Genomic DNA, 20,769 nt, shown 5'->3' with positions numbered 1-20,769 from the left:
CAGATCAACTTTTCCTTGTTATCTGGATACCGGTATAAACTCAGCTTAAAACGTTTTAATAGGTGTTAACAGAAACTTTGTAGATAAAAATTACTCACATCGGGGTTTGAGGATTGAAGTTTCAATAAACAACGACGTCATATCCGTTCGTAACGTAATAAAACCACCAATAACATTTGTCACCTGTATTGTTTGCAGTTGCAGGTAGAGGCGCTGTTTTCGGTACAATGATAAGAATCATAAATGTCATTATTGACATATTTTCGTTAGGACGTAGGTTAATAGTTTCTAGTTTTATTATTCGCGATTATTGCTGATTGTTGTCGATCCTACTATATCCAGTGAGTATGATAAAATGCCAATTTGTCTCTACATATTAACCTATAGAACTTGGGAATAAATTGGTTGCTGTCACCCGCCATGCCAATTTTCGGACCCTTTGCCTTTGGTTGCTAATGCTTAATGTTGATCTTCCTGAAAGAGGCAAAACTGACTAAATTATGAAAAATAAGTCACCTACTTCGGGTTTCGTTAATTATATGATTGTTTGTTTATATCGGAGTCCTCTGATAAACTTCGACATCGGCTTTTCTTATACCTTGTTGGTCTTTCCCAAGAAACAGGTAAGAAGGGTTATTTTTATTTCAAGTTCCGGCAAGGAAATTGTTTACGTATTTAAAGGGGGCTTTACACGCAACGATAACTCGTAACAATTCATTGAACGATTTATCGCTCCAACAAATCGAAAGAGTAGAGCACTGTTTACACGCTACGCTAAATTGTAATGATTTCTTGTCAAATGTCACCCTACATCGACCCCCCAGTCTTTATAAAAGCTTTAACCATGGAGGAAGTAGTGTTGCTGTCGCTGTACATCGGTTGTTTGATGAGAAAGGTGAAAGGTTCCAACATGTCGTTACGATTCCCAGAAATTGATGCCGGCCGGCATCAACCATCCACTCCAACTCCAATCCCAATAAATCGCTACAATCTCCCGTTTACACACAACGATAAATTGTAACAATCTGATCGTTACGATAAATTGCTACAACTTATCGTTGCGTGTAAAGCCCCCTTAATATACCATCGTAATATTCACATTCAGGCTGATTTCTATATACATATAAAGAAAACATTGAAATGAAAAACTAAGAAAGGGCTGGTTTCTTTTATATTAGGTCACAGCGGGAATAAGTACAAAGGAGACTGAAATTGCATGGGCAGTGAAGTTTCACTGCTTCCTTGGTAATGTTTTCAATCAAATATATTCCCAATGGCTGAGACGCGTTTAGAGGACACGTTCTAAACACAACAAAATTTTCTTCCTTATACCCACTGCACTACTCTTCGTCGTAAAGCTTTCAATTTTGGGGAGGATAGATGGATATGTATTGGTCTAACCGGGATTGCGAGAAGGTTAATAGAATAGGAATCAACTAGTAGTAGCTTCTAAAGAACGGTGAAAAAATATATAGATTGAAATAAAACACACTTCAACCTGAATATAAAAAATATCTATATGTCATCTATCCAAATACATGTATGCTGTTAGTCTTCCAAATTGTTGTTTGGCTTTTCCTAAAAATATATAATCCGGTGTTTTACTGTTCTAATTATTCTTCTTTTCCTTTGTCCCACTCAAAGTTCGCCGTAATCGGTTGCGACATTTTATTTCATCAAAAGCCTGATCTGGACGTAGTCGCGAGGCCTACAAATCATTATCCAGCGTATCAAGCCACCGTTGTTTCAGCCGGCCTGTTGTCCCTTATCATCGACTTCGATGTTCAGACCAATCTTAGTGCGAATTATAGAGCATATCAGATGAGTTCGTATGGCACACGGTCAAATACTTTCCCAGTTTTAACCAACCCGGCTTAATTCACGGTTATTTGAACAATTTCGCGAATACGGTTGTCAAAAATGCATTCAAAGATCTTCATATTATGGGATAGCAACTGGATCGGACCGCAATTTCAACATTCTGGTAGACTACCTTTCTTTTTCCATATTGGAACTGTAATAGTTTCTTGCTAGTCAGATGATGTTTTACCTTCCTTAATAACCCGATTGAAGAATTAACTGAGCTACATTGTTGGGTCCCAGCTCTTCGCTTTCCAGAGCTCCAATGTGATGTCGTCAGACTCTGTTGCTTTCCCCGATTGCTCGAAATGTCAGCAGTGGAAGTAGAGGATGAACAAATTCTTCCATTGAAACCTGCTTAAAATATTCTCGCCATGGCGGCTCGTCGGTCGGTAAAAAAGTACCGTTCTCGTCATTAACGCAACAGAAGAATTCGATATCCTATGTGCGTTCGTGTCGGTCTTTTACACACGATACTGATCTCCCTCGCCATCCCGAGAGTCCAGTTTGTCGTACAGATTTCCGTAATGGATTGTTTGAGTCACGGCGGTCGCTTTTTTTGCTTCCCAGTTGGCATTCTTGTAACTTTGCCAATTGGCCAGCGTTTTATCGAGAAATTTATGGTATAGGCGTTTCTTTTCACGGATCTATATTTCAACATAGTCATTCCAAAGCGAAGTATCTCGGTTAATGAACCGTCTACCTGACTTTGTGACCCCACCATCCTTGTGGATCGTGTCTTTGACTTGGTTCCACGATTCTTCCACATGCGTAATGGTTAATAATCGCGTGAGGTCATTTCTTTTTCCTCCTCATGAAGTTGCCACCATTTAATGGTAGCCGAACTATTGCGTTCCTCACGCTGTTTTATCGGTGGCTTGATTCGCAAGACGGCAATCGACGGTCGATGTTGAGGGGCGATAGTCTCATAGGGAACGACTTTGCAGTCAGCAACGGTGAAAAAATGTCGGCCTCTTATGAGAATATAGTAGATTTGCGTTTTACTGCTTCCACTATTAGATGAGGCAGCCGTTTGATGAACCATGTACTCATAATTACAAGGTTATGAGTGTCCGCAAAATTGACTCTAAGCTTGTCACCCTAATTGCGTGCTCCAAACCCTTTCCCCCCGTGGCAGCTGTTGCCGTCTGCCTTTTCATCCACATGACCATCAGGGGGCACGTTACAGATTTTTGAGTCGAGAAGTTGCCAGAAGGCATCCTTCTCAGCATCAGGTTGACCTGATTGTGGTGCGTACGCGAGGAAAAAATGAATACACATAATTCATCAGACGGTAACGAAATCGTATGGCATCTTTAATGGCCTCACGGAAATCGTTTGAGGTGGCAATCCTAACACCGTCCCAAAATAGAGAAGTTTATAGCCATTTTACTGCCTTCGCGTTCTATGTCGCAGCTTTTGGCACCAGACTGTCGGGCTTCGTGTAGGGCGAGTTCCTCGGTCTTTTCAGTAAGGGTAGCAATATGTAGTGTGCACACGTATTTGATTTGACGCCATGACGTCGTTCATGCATTAAGAACCATAGCCCAATCTTCCACAGGACCGGGTCCCGTCGACTGAGCTGAACACCCTAGCATTTTTTGCTGTTCTACTGAATAAGGTAAAAAAACAGATAATGTTTCCTTCACTAGTATATAGAGTAGTGGATGAAAAATTAGGGACAAGTAAATTTTACTCATTATTTAACATTTATTCATTTTATAGTCAAATATTTGAAGGTAAAATTACTTAGTTCTTATCTTAAAATGAGCAGAAATATGTAAGAAAACTTAAATGTAAAAAACTCAGGATGGAAAAAGTACGGCCAAACTGCTTTCTCTGTATATTTACATAAGTTTTCTTATTTTAAATATGAAATAAAGTAAGTATAAATTATTAGTAGTTCCTCGTCACTACTTCCCTTCTAGACAGATTTGGAAGTAGATGATTTCAAAAAGTCCTTAGAAAGGAGCTGCGACATTGAACCGACAGATTAGCAGACATTTTATTAGAGATGCTGCATCAGTATTCCTGCGCTTTTCCCACGATTCAGCCTTTTTATCTATGTCGCAGACTTTTTCTAGAACCTTACAAGTGGCCTATGACGTTGAGGTTTGGAAACTAGGGGACTTTCGATAAGTGACTGCAGCTAAACTTGGCATGATGGCATGATTGGCATTTTCTCCTCGTTAAAAGGTACTTTTTCCGCTTTTATGATGTGTAGTTGTTTCGAGAAATACAAGTACGTTCTCTTTTCAACTAAACGGAGACGACCAACATTAGAAGCTGAAAAGCAGCCCCAAATCATGACCGGTATAGCTTCTATGCTATACCGTCTTAATGATGTACTTTTTTTCAAACGCTTTGCTTCCAGGAAGCCGAACCTAATGGTTTCCGTCTGATCCAAATACATTTATTTTGGTTTCGTTGAACTAAATCGCGTTTTCCGAATTCGAGTGTGAAATGTATTTCACTTCTGTATTTCATTTGCTTTAGGTAGGTTTTGTTCCCATCATTTTTTCCAGCTTAAAATGTGTCTGACTGATCCTAAAATGTTTCTGTGGTGAACCATCAATAATTCCTACAGCAAAGCAGAGGTTGCTAACCTAAACGACTTTTTTTAATTCGTTGAAATGTTGGTACGACTTTTTCCTGCCACTGTATACAGTTGTAATTTACCTCTTAATGGGGCATAGCACGTCAATCATACCTACCAGCGTTCGCGATTCACTGAAATGCGTTTCACCTCCCTTCAGGACTTTTTCCACTCTCTGGGAGAGATTGTGATAAAACAAATTATTTCAAAATCAATATATTTTTATTTTATTAATCAATTGGTTGAGAGGAGTCCCCGCGGTTCGTTTTGTCTCCGACCCAGATGGAACCTAAGGGGGCTTTCAGCGAGGAACCAGACGCACAGCCCTCTCAACTCGGCTGCCGCAAGTCAAAATTGACGCTTCTCGTCCTGGTCGCGTTTTCTTGCTGGACTAAGGGATTTAGTCTAGCCAAGGAGACCCGTTTGACCGTGCCCCGACGTTGAATATTATGTCGGCCTCCCTCAATGACTTCGAAGTGGCCCTCATAAGGTGACTGCAACGGCCTCCGAGGAGAGTCCGTCCCAATCAGGATATGCGCACAAGAATCGAGATCCCTGGGCATGTCAGCCACATGGTTAAGCAGTCACCACAGACCGGTAACATTGACTGCCCACCTGATGTCAAGGACAGGGTTCCTGGGGAATCTCAAGTTCTCCCCGCACACCAGCTTCGCGGGAATTCCAGCAAATTCTTCTCGATTGGCTGTCCGGAGGCCAAATAAAACGAGTGGCAGGACCTGCGACCAAGAAGGATAGTCTTGGGCCATAGCGGCCTTTAGCGTCCTGCGCCACCTTTCGAGCATCCCATCGGACTGCGGGTGGTACCTGGTTGTCCGGTGGCGTTTAAAGCCGAGAGGTTTGTCCAACTTTCGAAAAAAGGAAGACTCCAACTAGATTCCCTCGAAATAACCGCAGAAATCGATTAAATGGTTAATTATATTTTTCGAAAACAATTCAAAAACCATGCATTTTATGTAAAATGATAACAAAAAGGATCTACTTCTTTATTTTCTGTAGATGCAATATGGGCTGAGCTATAGCGGAAAATAGTAATGGCTAAACACAAAATTAATACTTTCAACGTCAACGCTTTACAACTTTTGTTTCCTATGCTATTCTATACTCCCATCCCAAAATTCATATCAATCGGTCTTGACTGAAAGAAAACGAAAGTTGAAAACTTGAATTACTGGACTAGTAGGGAATCTGAAGAAACTGCAGGAGTAACGATGAATAATAGCAGCGTTCCGTTTGAATGCATTGGTCCTCATCAACAATCGCATAACGGCCAGTTTCCGGTCTAGCCTTGCCTTAGTAAAGAACTCCAGACATCCCGGTCTTACGCTGAGGTCCGCCAATTCGATATCCCTAATAGCTGTCTTTCGTCCTGGCCTACATCACCCCTCCATTCGAGGCAAGTCTGCCTCGTCTTCGTTTTCTACCTGGGCTTGATCATCTTCACCCATACGGTTTAAGCCCACACCTTCGCAACCTATTGCGCATAATTTTATGCACAATCAAACGGTCGTGGTTTCGCTCATTGATTTTGTCGTTATATAGGCTACAGAATTGTCCATCCTCATGTAGGGGGCAAACATTCTTTGAAAGATTGGCTGCTAGCAACCATGTGTGGATTTCATTGTCGTAGCTGTTATCGGTTGTGGTTAGGAGTAGCTCGTATCCATCCAAAAGAGGCAAAACTTCATCGGTTGTCGTTTTGTAATGCATGGTGAAATCCTTTTTATCTGGGCAACTTCAAAATCCATTTTGTCATGGAGCACATTACGTTGAGCTACCCAGCATTTCGCACTATATGGGAGTTCGAGCGCGTTACGCAGCCCTTCACGTACTTCGATCCGCTCCCATGATTCCACAATCAGTTAGATCTTGTGATGCCCTGTTTGGAGGTGACGAACGATTTGCGTAGCATCCGAGAAAAAAAAGCATTCTAAATTGCAGCCCAATGCTGCTATACTTAGACCGGTTATTCCGCTGTCGAGCAATAGCTGGATCATATAAGTGATCGATTTTGAACTTGGGAGATTGCAGCTTTCCAATCCTGCGAGAAGGGGCGGATGCAACACACAATCGAAGACAGTCAGCAAGTCTCTTGGGAACATAAGGGTACATGCTTAAAATAAACATCCAATTTAATTTAAATAATTCCTGAATATCTTAGTAAGCAAAAACTAGCGCATGTAATTAAATAAAAATTGTATTTTTCAGAAATTTTAAAATGATTATTTGTATGCGAAGTTTATTGTCCCGTCGCTCATTTGGTGCAGTTTTCAGAGACCACAGTCGTACACTTACTGTTTTAGGAATCGAAACATCCTGCGATGATACGGGAGTAGGAATAGTGAAGCAAGATGGAACGCGCGGGAAAATTATTGGCGAACAATTATTTTCTCAGCAAAATATTCATACAAGGTGAGATAGATATCCATCTTAACTTGATGTTTATTATAAAAAAAGTGTTTTTTTAGATTTGGAGGGATTATCCCGCCTATAGCGAAAGATCACCACAGGGAAAATATTGATCGTGCCGTGAAAACTTGCATAGAAAAGTCGCAGATAACCATGGATGAGATTGATGCAGTTGCTGTAACTAACCGTCCAGGTGAATACGAAATCCTACTTAAATATTGCTACTAAGGAATTAAATTCATAGGACTAATTAGTAAATAGAAATAAATGAAAATTATGCACGCTAGGTTTGCAATGCGTTCTATATTTCCTTTATTTCAGGTCTTCCGATGAGTCTAGAAATTGGACTCCGATATGCCAAATATCTTTGCAGAAAGTTTTCTAAGCCGTTGATCCCTATTCATCACATGGAAGCACATGCCTTAACAGCAAGGTTGGGTGAAAATATTCCCTTCCCATATATGTGTTTATTAATTAGTGGTGGCCACTGCCAGCTAGTCATTGTCAAAGGCGTAGATAAGTTCTATTTACTTGGTGAATCGATAGACGACGCACCTGGAGAGGCATTTGATAAGATCGCGAGAAGATTAAAGCTGCAGAACTTGCCGGAGTTCGATGGCATGAGTGGAGGTCGAGCGATTGAAGTTGCAGCCTCACAATCTGAAGATCCTACTAAATTTGATTTCCCTCTTCCACTGGCGCGCTATAGGGATTGCCAATTTAGTTTTGCTGGTCTTAAAAATAATGCACAGCGATTAATTAGCAAACTTGAACAGGAAAATGGTATGTTTCAAAAAATAAAGCATAAAGATCATATTAATTTTATGAAGCATTTACAGAAACACGTCCGGATGAAGTCATTCCCGCCTACCGAGAATTCTGCAGGGACTTTCTGGGAGCCATAGCGAAACATATACGTCACAGATTGCAACGTGGAATTGAGTACTCTTTACAGGAAGGCCTGATATCGAAGGGTGACGTTCGATCACTGGTTGTGGCAGGTGGGGTAGCCGCGAACGATTTTATATTTCGTTCATGCTCTGAAGTCGCAAAGCACTTCAACTTTGAATCGTTTCGTGCTCCGAAACGGCTTTGTGCTGACAATGGTGTTATGATTGCTTGGAACGGAATTGAAAAGCTTATATCAGAACCAACATTTTCTGCAAATTTAGAAGAAGTAAACGTTATCAATAAATGTAGCTTAGGAGAATCTTTAATAGATAAAGTGGCAGCGGCAGAATTAAGCTGTAAGTGGGTCAAAATTGATAAAACAATAAAAAAGTCGAGTATTGATAGGAAGCAATGATGAAAACGTGGTGGGGCAGATAAACTACAGACTATGTAGTCTTAGATTATGCGTATTTATCATTTTGACGAAGCGGCCTTAACTTGAATTGTGATTTTTTGTTGGATAAGTTGTGAGAATGCAAGTGTTTTATTTTATAAAACTATTGCTGAATACAATTTTAGCTAGTAAACTATCTTTCAAATAAAAAAATATTTAAAATATGTTGATTAGCTTTTCAACAGCGCTAATCCACTGTGCATGAAAAGATAATTTGGAAAAAATTTCTATTTTTTAAATAATACGGCGTATTTATTGTTGAATATATATTTGGAACTCCGAGAAACGGACGCAAGAATGAGGGCCAAGCAAAAACTTGTGTACAGTTTAACAAAGAAAAGATGAATTTATCCGATTCCGAAATTATAGACACCGCATGTTGCGGAAATTGAAAACGTTCTGCTTTACTCAAATACGTTTGTTGAAGTTGAGTTTACATTGGCGAAATCGCACTGTGTTACTGTTTGCTGGATTATGCCGGATAAGAAAAATGACATCGGCTAGTAGCGGCTGGCTTCACAACTACTTGCTCTCCAGCTAGTGACTTAAACCGCTGAAGGGTTGGACGTGTCGAGACGCGTACGCCATAAGCTAATGCCTTGTCAGTCTTTGCGTCGGCCATTTCGAGGTGTGCTAGTTTTAAAATATCTACGATGTATGATTGTCCATCGACTCGATATGGTTCGGTGTAAGGGTTTTATCTTGGAATTGGTTCGCGTTCGCAAGTCATTGATTAAGAACGCGGCATTCATTGCACAAGGCATAGCTTTTCGCGGAGGTGAAAAGGTAGGTGTTTTGGAGGACTCTGGGTGCAGAAGGAACCCCGATCGGCATACGTAGTCTCTTTTGCTAGACATGTCTGAAGATCATCTTTCAAGATGGTGCGGGACCAGATTCAACAAGCTGAACTAGGATTCTCCCTGCTCACGCGAGAAAACTATTTTGAGTATGTGGTGGATGGGTTGCCATTCCGTATGGCATTTGGATTTGGATAGTAGGCTATTTTTTGCTCAGGGCTCTTCGACGGTTGTAGCTGCATGAGTGATTAGTCTAGTATTTTTTTTAAGTTACAAAAGAAAGAAAAAACATAAGAAGCACGGCTAGAAGCCGCTTTTGACGAAACTGCAATTTCTTAGAGTAATTTTACAAGACTGGAGGAATGCGATGTTTTTGAACAATCGTAGTTCAATTTGGCCAACTAGAGCCTCTAGCAGCCGCAATTCAAGTAAGCCGTATAGAATGCAGCGAGATACTTGTTGCAACATACAGACTAAGTTTCTTTTAAAATGAAAGTTGCATTTGTTTAGAAAGTAGCTAATGATATTCCCCTGTTCACATTAGACTGCAATAGGTGATGGCTATCATATCGTGCACCCACTTCTCTAAAGATTTTTTGATATTTTAGTAATGCTTTCGATGCCATCTAGATGCTATTGTCTGTAACATTATGAATCTATGGAAAGATTACTATAGCCGGATTGGTACGGTGAGTTAAAATTATCGAACCAATTATAGTATTAACTACGTTTGCTACAGAATAGAGTAGGACGTAATATAGAAAAGAGCGTTTAGGTTTTCTTCTTCTTTTACATACTAGGAAAACATCGTTACCAAAGTCGGCATTATTTTACTTAATTTACAAGTATCTTGGCCAATCGAAGTGAGATGAATATACCATACCATCTCCATTATTTTTAGGGCGATTTGAACTAGAACACAAACGATAGATTTTGTACTGAATTGTTAGCAGCTTAGTACATAGTGGTCCATCTTTGATTGCCCTTATATGGGGGTTAGCACGTCGATGCTTGGCGTGCATTATGATTGCCGGTTTATTATAGTAGGTTGCAGTTCCCTCAGTCTACATTTCTCTACTGTGCAACTCCACGTGCTTCAAGTGTAAGTGGCACATTGATCAGCCTAGGTTAGACGATTCCATTGCGCAGCAGTCAGCAATGGAGTCATCGCCCGTTCTTAACATGTGAGCAATGGATACCCACCTCGAACGTGATTCTCCATTCAAGATTGTGTCGCCCAATGACACGATGAAAACAAGTATTTTCAAACACTTAGAGCTTTCGAGTAATAGCGGCCGCCATTTACCATGTGTTGCTCCCACAGACAGGACATTGGCACGGACCAACCTCAGCTTGGTGGTTGAATTCCCTAATTTGGAGGGAGTTTTTAGATACAAAGCTGCCTATATATATAAGTTGATTGATGTCTTCAATAATTTGTCTATTGATGGAGAGGAAGAGTGCGATGGCTCATTAAACAAAGAAGAAGAAGAAGAGAACATCGAAAATCCAATTGGATATCGGCCTTAAAAAGTGTTAAGAGTACTTCATTGAAGGCATCCTATCACAGAAGAGGTTCATCGAGTAATAAACATGATTGAAAAAACACTAGAAACAACCAAATATGTTCAGCTGTTTTTGTCGATGCTTACTAATCCTTCTATAAAGCGTAAAACCATGACTTGATATTCAAATTGCATAGAGAGCTTCCAGAAGATTTCACAAAACTATTGAAGTCTTATATCTCTGAGCGAGTCTTCCGAATAATGTATGAAGAAGCTTACTTCGATCTGAAAGAACTCGCTGACAAACCGACCCGATGCAGCGTTTTGGGAACCTTTCTCTGTCTTTTGTATACCATCTTGCAGAGTATAGGTTTAGTTGGTTTTTAAGGAGTATAAGGCAATCAGACAGTCGTATTATTTCTTTTCATTCACATGTGCAAGTAATAATCTTATAGAAACGCAACACGGACAAAGACGAACTCCAGTATCCATAACCGGTTTCGAACTCACAGCAACGAGACCGAAAGGCTCACGTTCAGCCAAATCGACCCCCGCACCGACACAATGAAGAGGGAGATAGTCATGACGATAATAACAAAGAAAACTCGCTGTTTCGTTCGGTGTCTACTGGACGATTGACTTTATTATTTTACCTACACTTGTTATAAGCAATGCTACTTGCACTGTATTGCTAACGTGAAGTGAATTTGAAGCTATGAGTGTACATTTTTTCCTTCTTGTACATCTTTCTTCCTCTCTCAAAATCTGCCCTAATTTAATGGATATTTAAAAATTCAATGAAAACAAAACGTCCGGATGGCTCAGTGGTTAAGCTCAAGGCTCTCGTACGGAAGGTTGTGGTTCAAATCTCATTGGTGGCAGTGGGGTTCCGATCCAATTGGATTACTCTGCCAACAATTATTATTATTATTATATTGCACTTTGCAGCTTCAATGTTCACGTTGCCAACTGCCTCAACCGGTAATCTTGCCCCGCTAGCTGTTACGATATTACCGGTGTTGATTTTGATTTTGTTAACAGCAGTGTCATATGAACACTTATACGGCTATCGATATATCACTCATTTGATGTGGGTACATATAACTGATTGTGCCACTTCGTGTTGTCCATGCAATGCATCATTACCGCTGTGCCTAGTTTTCTTTTTCTTGTCTCTTTTCTGTTTTCGGCAAGCTTTGGTTAAATGCCCCTTCTTAGTGCAATAATAATAAATTCGCATCTCCTTTTACTGATTATTATTTCTCTGCTTATGTGGGTTGTTGCCACCTTTTCCAAGAAAGTGCCGCTTCCTCTATATTGATTTAACTTCCTGAATGCCAGATCACGAGTTAATTTTTGAAAAGATGCCTGCACAGCAATCGTAAATGGTTGATATCTATTAGAAAGTCCTTTTACTATCAACATTGCTTGAAGCGAGTCAGGCATACTGACCCCTGAAATTTTGCATAGACTCGCAGTCTTCTAATTTTGGCGAATTTATTTTTCTTATAATCGTCTCTGGCGATTCCTTTTAACTCCAAAATAACTTTTAGCACTGTGATCATATTAAACGCGTTGTCTTCTTTTGTAATGGGCGTCATGAATTGTCGATCTACTGAAGGTGCTATCAGGCCGGCCGCATTTTCTTGCTTTGTAGATTCGGTCTCTAGGGTAGCTAGATCAAGGCACTTTGTTAAACCGTGAAAAAGAAACAGACTTTTAAGTTGAAAAAAAAAAACCAATTGTAATACTTTCCACTACTACTCAATTTGTTTATGATTAATTCCATAATGTTCATTTTTCTTTTTTTTCACTAAGCACAAAGAAAAAGTTTTACTATTATCATTAATTTGACCACGCTCTGCTATCATGAAAATGGAGGTGGGTAATCGAAACGATCTTCTTTTTCTTTTTCTTCAGCCTTTGTCCCGTTCACAAGCGGAGTCAGCTCGTCGTGACCGGTTTTGCCATTTGGCTCTATCAAATGCCTGATCTGGGTGAAATCTCGAGGATTTTAAATCCCAATCCAGCGTATCAAGCCACCGCTGTTTTGGCCCGCCTTTTGGTCGTTTACCACCGGCTTCGATGTTCAGACCAATCTTGGCAAGTAAATTCTCGTTAGCACGAATTGCGTGACCATACTATCAAAGGCGCCTCTCTCGCAATTTTTCCACGATCGGAGCAACCCCGTAACGATCGCGGATATCCTCATTTCAGATATGATCAAAACGTATCACGCCACTAGTCCAACGCAACATCTTCGACTCCATTACCGCAAGACGCTGCTAATTCTCTTTTATAGTTGGCCAACACTTAGAACCATAGAGGGCGATAGGACGGACGACATTGCGGTAAATTTTAGATTTGAGACGTTCGTTGATACGTCGTGGTTAGTCAAGACGATGAAAATAAAAAAACAGAGTGTTTCCTTCGGTGTCTACTGGATGACTGATTTTGTTATTTTATCAACACTTGTAAGCAATGCTACTTGCATTGTAATGCTAGTATGAAATGAATTTGAAGTTATATGTGTACATTTCGTTCTCTCTCTCAGCACACACCATCTATCTTCAAAACTAAAGTAGTCGCATTTGTCGATGGCACCACCACTCTAACTACAGGAGATAATGCCGAAGATGCAGTAATCAAAAAACTGTTTATGTGAACTTTAGGCTGGTTAAACTTACCCTCATACTTCAGAGAATATAAAATACTTATACATGACTCTTGAGGCTAAGCTGAACTCAGTTAGAAAACCAAAAGAAAAAGGCTGAGTTAAATGAAGGACACAGACGAATGTGGTGGCTCATCGGCAAAAATCTTTAGTTCTTCATAAACAAGCTTCAACTTTATAAACAGACTATGAAAGCCAATTCGGATGTACGGTATCCAGAGAACCTGTTGAGCTTGTCTGCACCAAGCTTGCGACTGCTAAGAGTGGCGAATCCGATCAGACGAGCCGACCCTGTTGCCGAAAGGCATAAGGGCTAAAGACTATGGTATCCAGCTTAAGAAAAGCACCATGAAAGTAAATTTAAATTTATTCGAAAATAGAAGAAGTATGGAGAGCGTACCTTGGCGCATAAGAAATGACGACCTCTGTATAACTAATAACTGTTAAAATCGTAAATATCAACTCTATTACTAATATTTGATCGCATACGAAGTATAACACTCATTATATGTAGTGAGTTGCTGGCCATCGTAGGGCACATGTTCTCATGTATCTACAATTCGACATACTGATTTTTATGTGGTAATTATGAATGAAGTTTCTATAATTGCTATTTCCGATTTCGCTTTGTTCTGTAACGGATCAAGCGATGATATTCTTAGGTCGATGATATTCGTTGGAATTTTTGTTTTGGGGAATGATGTGAGGTCATTGTAACGAGAGAGAATAAAGTTTTTTAAATCCGTGATATATGACGTCAATACTCAATACTCTCAAAAAGTCGCTCAGCTTACGAGGAAAGGGCAATCTGTGAGGAATTACTCGGTGGAATAAATCCAATAGGCGGTACCAAATTCCTATTTGAAACACGACAACCCTACATCTCTAACTTGACCGAAATTTACCACAAGTGAATCAACCCTCAATATACCTACGAAGTCTTGACTAAAACTTTGAAAAAATGTACAGCGCATTGGATTCGACAAACCCAAATAAGGGAGCAATCCTATTCTTTCTGAAGAACTTATAAAGTTCAGGAGATAGTGAAGTAGTCCTCTCGAAGAATTCTGGATCATAAATTGAATTTTTCGGATTCTAGGAAGAAGGAAAAGAAGGGGCTGAATATGAATCTAATGTTAAAATGTTTTCCTTCCTATAAATTCCCTTCAAAGCAAACTAGGTACTATATATTGAAAAGAAACTTGAAATTTACTTTCAAATATGAAATATTTATTGTAATATTAAATATAGGCCAAAAAATGTAAGCAATTAGTTTATAACGAACGTTCATAGTACACTTTATAGTACAACGTTTTCGATCTCCATATGCTAAACGAATTATCAAATTTTAACAAGTACACACCTTGCCCCGGATAAATGTGCGATCCAACATAGACTTCCTTATGGCATTCGCGCCGATAAATAGGGACTATTATTGAAATTGGATTCCGCGAATTGTACGACATAGCTGCGGCGCTGCTCTCCAAATCTCGAGATTCAAAATAATCGTCACCTGTAAAATAAATGTTGCGCTTTAAATTTAAAAGTATAAAATGGAATATTGTGAAGTTACGTAGTACAACAAATAGTATATTTGTAATGTTTCTAGCGATCATAGAACTTAACCTTCCAGAGAAATGTGCTTGACGTTATTTTGAATGACCTTCTGGTGGAATTTTTTTATAATTTTGCATAGAAAGAATTGTTTTCTCAGCCGATTGACTGCATAGGGTACCCACACACCTTTTGCTTTTTTACTATTTTTAGCATTTCATTTTCTACAGGACTGTTTTAAATGATGTGTAAATGATAAGCGTACAGCACAGACATAAACAGCCATAAATGATTTTTCCAGAACATTTGTTGAATGCACTGAAGGAAGCAAATCTGCCTCTCAAAATATCGATATATGTGGAATGAGTATAATTGCGCTGACCTTCAATTTAAAAAACACCTTTTTTATTTGTAATATCACATCGTATACGCTTTGCTATCATTTCCTATATGTCTAGGGGGAAACGAAAATTACAATAATATATTCTCTTCTTTGCTTTAAGTTGTAAATATCTCTCACAACATCATCAAACTCTTTCTTTTATAGTTTCTCAGATGCAAACCATTTATAAAGACTGTGTGAGCGGAGTGGGTGAGAGGCATAGCCCTGAGGGCTCAGAACGTGGAGGTCCACTGAAATCGACGCTCTCGTGTAGTGGAATATTGCAAACTGGGTTATGGATCGCAAGGTGTGAAACTGCAGTATATCAGCGGCAAAAATTTTATGTCTAATGTGTCCACAAGCATACCTAGACGCACAGTTCTTTGCAGCGAGACTAGCTCACAATGAAAACTTTTTTGTCTAAGCCTTAATTCACTACACTTACACTGCGAATGCATAGGCCACACTGTAAGTAATAGGTAGTAACCAAACTCAACAGTGCTGGCTTATGACTGGATCTTTTGCGCTTAACTATCATAGCCTCCAAACAAGAGGCAGGGTATAATCTCTACCAAATCCTATTGAAAAGACAGGGATGAAAACAACAACTGAATCTCCGTGGTCACCCATTCGATCAAAAGCAGCTAGAAAAGCCTTTCTTGTATTCACTATTACGTGTGTTAAAATGTATCGATTTCACCAATTCATTGACAAGTCCGTGCCAGTTCTCAAACACAACTGATTTCATTTTCTGCTCTAGCCCAGGACAATTTTAAATCGTGCATACTCACATCTATTTCATTGCTTTGAAGGGCAAGGAGGATTGTGGTAGCTATATTGTATTTGTTTCAAAATTAAAATGTTCTCTGATTTTCCGTCAGCCGGCGTTTCGACTGGCATGGCATTAATGAGAACACTAAATGTCGACTGGTTAATGGCAATTTAATAAAAATTCCAACTCAATTTATACCTTCAAATCTATGAAAATATTTGCTGACATCTGTCGTTTTAACATTATGGTTTTAGGTGAATCTTTAGCATTTTTGTTCTATGAGCGATTAGATAACACTTTGCAATTTGGATTTGTCTGTGCACTTTTGCAACATCAGTACTTTGGATTGTTAGAATGCTTATTTGATTATTAAGAATAGAACGAAATGTTATATGATCGTCATAAAAACAAATTATAAGAATTTTGAGTAAGAAAATATGAAGTTATTATGTTTGAATTATAACACTTTTGAATGAAAAATTATTATACAGTATCTGCCGGTACATAGACGGGCATCATCCCATGACACCGAGTTACGAGGACCGACTGGTAAGCTTGCAGCCTAAGGTACTTAATGAAAGAAAAGGATGATGTTATATTTTTTAATGTATTTAGTAAAATTCCTTCGCTGTCCCAGAAAATAGTTGCCGTAATCTTCGATGCCGACTTTTCCACTGAATTTCATTGGTGGCCTTTCTCCCTTTTTTCCACTGCATCGATTTTTGTTTGGACTCCGGATCATTTTGGCGGATCCAAGCTTCATCAACAGTCACAATACAGTTGCAAATTTTGTCCAAATTACTCTAACACAATTCCAAAAAATCTTTACAACTCTCCAATCGTCGTTGCTTGTCGAACGATGTGAGCATTCGCGGTACCCAACGTGCACTAATTTTTTTCTTGTGCAAATTTTCATGCAAAATATCTCCAACTCGTTCCTTGCTAATCTGCAGTTCCATTATCTGCCACAATTTAATTCCTCGATCGGCCAGTACTAATTTTTCAATTTTTTTTAACATTTTCTTCAGTGACTACTGAGAACACGGGCGGGAGTTGTCCTCACAGCACTCTCCTCCTAATTGAAATAATCGAGTCCATTTTTAAACCATTGTATGGGACGGTGCAGAGTCGCCAAGAACCGATAACATTTATTCCAACATTTCACATCGTGTCTTTTCTTGTATCAGGAATAGTTAAAAATGAACCAAATAAAGGAAGGAATACTAACAATGAGTCATGTATGATAATTAGTGTTATCAGTAGTAGCCCTAAGTCTCCATACCGACACAAAAATCCGCCTGCATACCTCATAAGCTGTGAAAGCTCGTTTGCCCCCACATATTTGCTCGAGAAAAGCTCCCTTTCTTAAATAACTGCGAAATATTTCACTTCTTGGGAGAGTAAAATGGTTATGTCCTTATCTCTGGAAGGCAAAGACCATTCAGTTTTCTTTTTATTTAAATAATATTGTGATTTTATTTGTATGTACTTAAAGCGGTGCCTGAGGCACAATTTGCCAATTAATTAAAAGACACATTGTAATTTCTACAGATAGTTCAGAGATTTTGATGAACAGCTAACACAGACACGTCATTCACATAAGCTTAGGTGTGCTTTGCAGTTCACATAGCAGTGGATCAACATAGTCCACAGAAATGGCGATAGCACACGTCAGTATACATCCTAATTTTTATTATACTAAACCCAATATATCAATATGAAATTATGTATTTTCTCCAGGAATCGTTTAACTAAGTTTTTGTAGTTCCCCAAATTTTCCGACATCATTTTTGCTTCATGCCTACTTCGAGCTTTAGAGCTATAGTATTCCAACAGACCCTTTTACCGTTCGTTCGGCCACTTCATTATACTGACTTTCATTCTTTGTCTATCGCAATCACTGTTAAGGGGAGGTCAGACCCAAAAATGACCAAAAATTAAATTTTTTTTATTGCATTAAAAAATTTGTCTTTTTCTCTGCAAAATTTGATTCTAAATATTGTAATATTATAAAACTGGAACCGGAGTAAAAAAGACCGTTTTTCCGAAAACGTTTAAAAAAAAATATTTTTCGTGATCACACCACATAAGAAAACCGGAAGCTGCCAATAGTTATTGTCTTTGATCTATACTGACATATGTGCGTATAAACCCACTACAATAATGATTCTCTCACTTTGAAAATAAATTTGAGAGAGTAACATATTATGGCTCAAAATGGACGTTGAATTAACGAGAAATATTATTTGAATGCAAACAATAACTTTCTTTTGTCCGCAAATACGCGAATTGTAGTGAAATGGTGCAAATATCCATTCGCTCCATTTAAAAGCGCAGCATTAGTGAATTCCTCATGATAAAATTTACTTGCTTGCATTTGATTCATCGTCTTTCTGTTTATAGTATTTTATCTTGCAAAATTCATTTTGGAACCGTCATTCTGAATTATATGCACTAGTCGTCCTCATCCCTTGAGGTATTAACTTGGTCAACAAAGGAAAATGGGAACTTCGCCGAAACAACATTTGACATTACACAAATTAACCACGCTCAATTTCTTACCAACATAAATGACTGGAACAATACAGAACGCTGGATCCTGATTAAAGCCAATCTACTTTCAACGCTTTAAAATGATTGCTATCCCGAAAGAAACCAAATTAGTTTTCAACTAGCCCCACATCACGTTACCCACTCTCTTAACAAATTGTTTTTATCTATAAAACGGTTATTGGCACGCGTAGGCTGTACCGCTATTTAATGAGGTTAATTGGCAGTAGTATAAGTTCATTTAAATCCTATGTGGCTCGCGATAAATTGCAAACTCCTTGACGAATCTGTAGTTACGAATTCACCACAACAACTTGGAAATGATTTCACTTACCATCATCCATTTCGTCATAAATTTCTTCGTCTTCATCGCTATCGCTCACGTGAACCGTCACATCATTCGTTGCCGGCTTGCCCCATTCAAAATAAACTCCGAACCCAATATCGTAGTCGTCGGTTGAAAATTCCCAAAATATACAATTTCCAGCCTCGTGAGTAGGAACGCGCACCTTGGGGGTGAAAGAAACGCTTGCCAAGTTGTGCATCAAGCAGATAACTCCAGACTTACCGTAACAGTTTCTCCGTGCTCTATGTTAATTACCCCGTCGCCACTTCCTGAGGATACTTCAGCCTTGAATGCTTTGATGTTCGGTCTAGTCCACATCTTGGCTGGGGACACTACACCATAGTTTTGACCTCCATCCATTCCGGCCGTCGAAGAACGACTATCCTCTTCGCAGCATTCATTCTCCATAGAGCTATCTTCGCCGCGTGTTTCCAACGCCGTGGTATTCACTTCCTCCTTCGTTTCGTCTGCAGGAACATTTTCTTCGGACTCCGACCGGGCTCGGATCTGTTGCATGTACTGGTGGTAGTGCTCGCTTTGAAGTTGGCGAATCAGTATCGCTTGCTGCTCGGGATTTCGTGGAAATTGCTTCTCCGCGTACGCCTGCAAGGGCAACTTTAGCATAATCGCAACCTCTTCACGAAATGCTTCTTACCTTGAACTGGTAGAATGTTTGCTGATTTAGAATGTCTTGTAACTGCCTGCGCTGCAATTCTGAGTTATTTTTGATTTCCTCCGTTTTCAGCGCTTCTGCCTTCTCCCGTTGTTTCTCTAGCAGCTCTCGCTGCCGATTCTCGTTTTCTAAGCAGATACGTGCTTCCTTATCGCGTCTAACAGCTTCGAGATAAGGCTCCAATGTGGGACACAATTTACTTAGGAGAATGACAAAGCCCTCCATTGACTGCGATTTGCTCAAACTCCCCAAACTTTGCCACGCCGTTCTCCTGTCCTTTCCGATTACATCCAACACTCCTAGTGGAGGAGCCTTCGCCGCAACGAAGGGGCCATTAGACGCTTGCTGCGCAAACGCTACAAGTTTTAGATTGTCTTCGTAAGAAATGTGAATGGCTTTGCCCGACTTTTCTAGAAAATAAAAATTCTATCAGGTGCGACTAGGTTGGCGTTAAAAGGCACTTTACCTCTGTAGAATAGCAAGGCGAGGGCATAGAGTTCCTCAAGAGGGAGACCCCACTTGACAATCTTTTCAGCCGCCTCGCCTTCCGGCCCCTGTTTCATGTTTTCCGCGGCTTCCATGATCGGCACCGTCTTCTACCACTACTTCCGGGAATGATGTCTACGTTGACCCTTAAGAAGGGGATACTACTGTTTGCACAAGTGTTTATGTGAAATTTATCGTAGCTTTGTACTTGATGGAATAGACACGGAGGCGTAAGTTTGTTGACAATTGCGAAAGATGTTCAACATAATTACTCTGACAGCTGGGGCATGTCAAAAGTCTATCATGCCCGTGGCACTCGGCTATCTCTCGCCATCTCGCAGATTCCGCTGCTACTAGAAGACCGTGTTGAATGCGGTAAGAAGATGGATTGAGATTTAACCCTTCAATATATTAACATGGGCCACATTCGGTTGGAATTTTTTTACGTAAATTCTTGTTTTAAAAACATGGTATCGTAAATAATTTGCCTCATAGACTATTGTTTTTTCACTCTATGAATGTATCGAAAAAGTAGAGATTGCGATATGTATTTAGTTAAAAATTTCGTGACTTCATTGAGGGAATTCGCCGCTTGCAACCGATCAAAGTATGCTTTAAAACTATACAAATGAGCAAGGAAACTACACTCTCAACTTATTTTATGCTTATTTTTTACATATGAATTTTGAATGTATTTAAGAAAACCCCTTTATGGAACATAGGTACGTAATAATGATAATACAACAATTATTGAAGTAAAGATGCAACGAAAATAAAGTTCTATTTCGCGAGGACTCTTTTA

At 39.4% G+C, this 20,769-nt stretch overlaps 2 protein-coding genes across 4 annotated transcripts; one reads left to right on the top strand and one right to left on the bottom strand.

The window, feature by feature from the left end:
* Positions 1 to 204: 204 nt before the first annotated feature.
* On the top strand, positions 205 to 8,393 carry LOC119655705 (probable tRNA N6-adenosine threonylcarbamoyltransferase, mitochondrial). Of its 2 annotated transcripts, none has more exons than XM_038061722.1 (5): positions 205 to 341; positions 6,683 to 6,886; positions 6,943 to 7,076; positions 7,205 to 7,666; positions 7,723 to 8,393. In XM_038061722.1, the coding sequence occupies exons 2-5, from the start codon at positions 6,693 to 6,695 to the stop codon at positions 8,187 to 8,189; spliced, it is 1,257 nt and encodes a 418-aa protein (XP_037917650.1). In that variant the 5' UTR covers positions 205 to 341; positions 6,683 to 6,692; the 3' UTR covers positions 8,190 to 8,393. The 2 variants fall into 2 exon arrangements, with proteins under 2 accessions (XP_037917650.1, XP_037917651.1); XM_038061723.1 differs by lacking the exon at positions 205 to 341 and adding an exon at positions 374 to 623.
* Positions 8,394 to 14,412: 6,019 nt separating this feature from the next.
* LOC119653898 (Golgi resident protein GCP60) lies at positions 14,413 to 20,303 on the bottom strand. Of its 2 annotated transcripts, XM_038059034.1 has the most exons (6): positions 20,176 to 20,303; positions 19,948 to 20,113; positions 19,464 to 19,891; positions 19,031 to 19,411; positions 18,797 to 18,971; positions 14,413 to 14,717 (listed from the first exon to the last, which is right to left on the bottom strand). In XM_038059034.1, exons 2-6 carry the CDS (start codon positions 20,060 to 20,062, stop codon positions 14,479 to 14,481), a joined length of 1,338 nt encoding a protein of 445 aa, XP_037914962.1. In that variant the 5' UTR covers positions 20,063 to 20,113; positions 20,176 to 20,303; the 3' UTR covers positions 14,413 to 14,478. The 2 variants fall into 2 exon arrangements, with proteins under 2 accessions (XP_037914962.1, XP_037914961.1); XM_038059033.1 differs by having other exon boundaries at positions 19,948 to 20,303.
* Between the last annotated feature and the right edge of the window lie 466 nt (positions 20,304 to 20,769).

The sequence above is a fragment of the Hermetia illucens genome, chromosome 4 (genome assembly GCF_905115235.1).
Source record: "Hermetia illucens chromosome 4, iHerIll2.2.curated.20191125, whole genome shotgun sequence".
NCBI lineage: Eukaryota > Metazoa > Arthropoda > Insecta > Diptera > Stratiomyidae > Hermetia > Hermetia illucens.
Note: the sequence above shows the minus strand (reverse complement) of the source record. Positions and strands in the feature narration are given on the sequence as shown.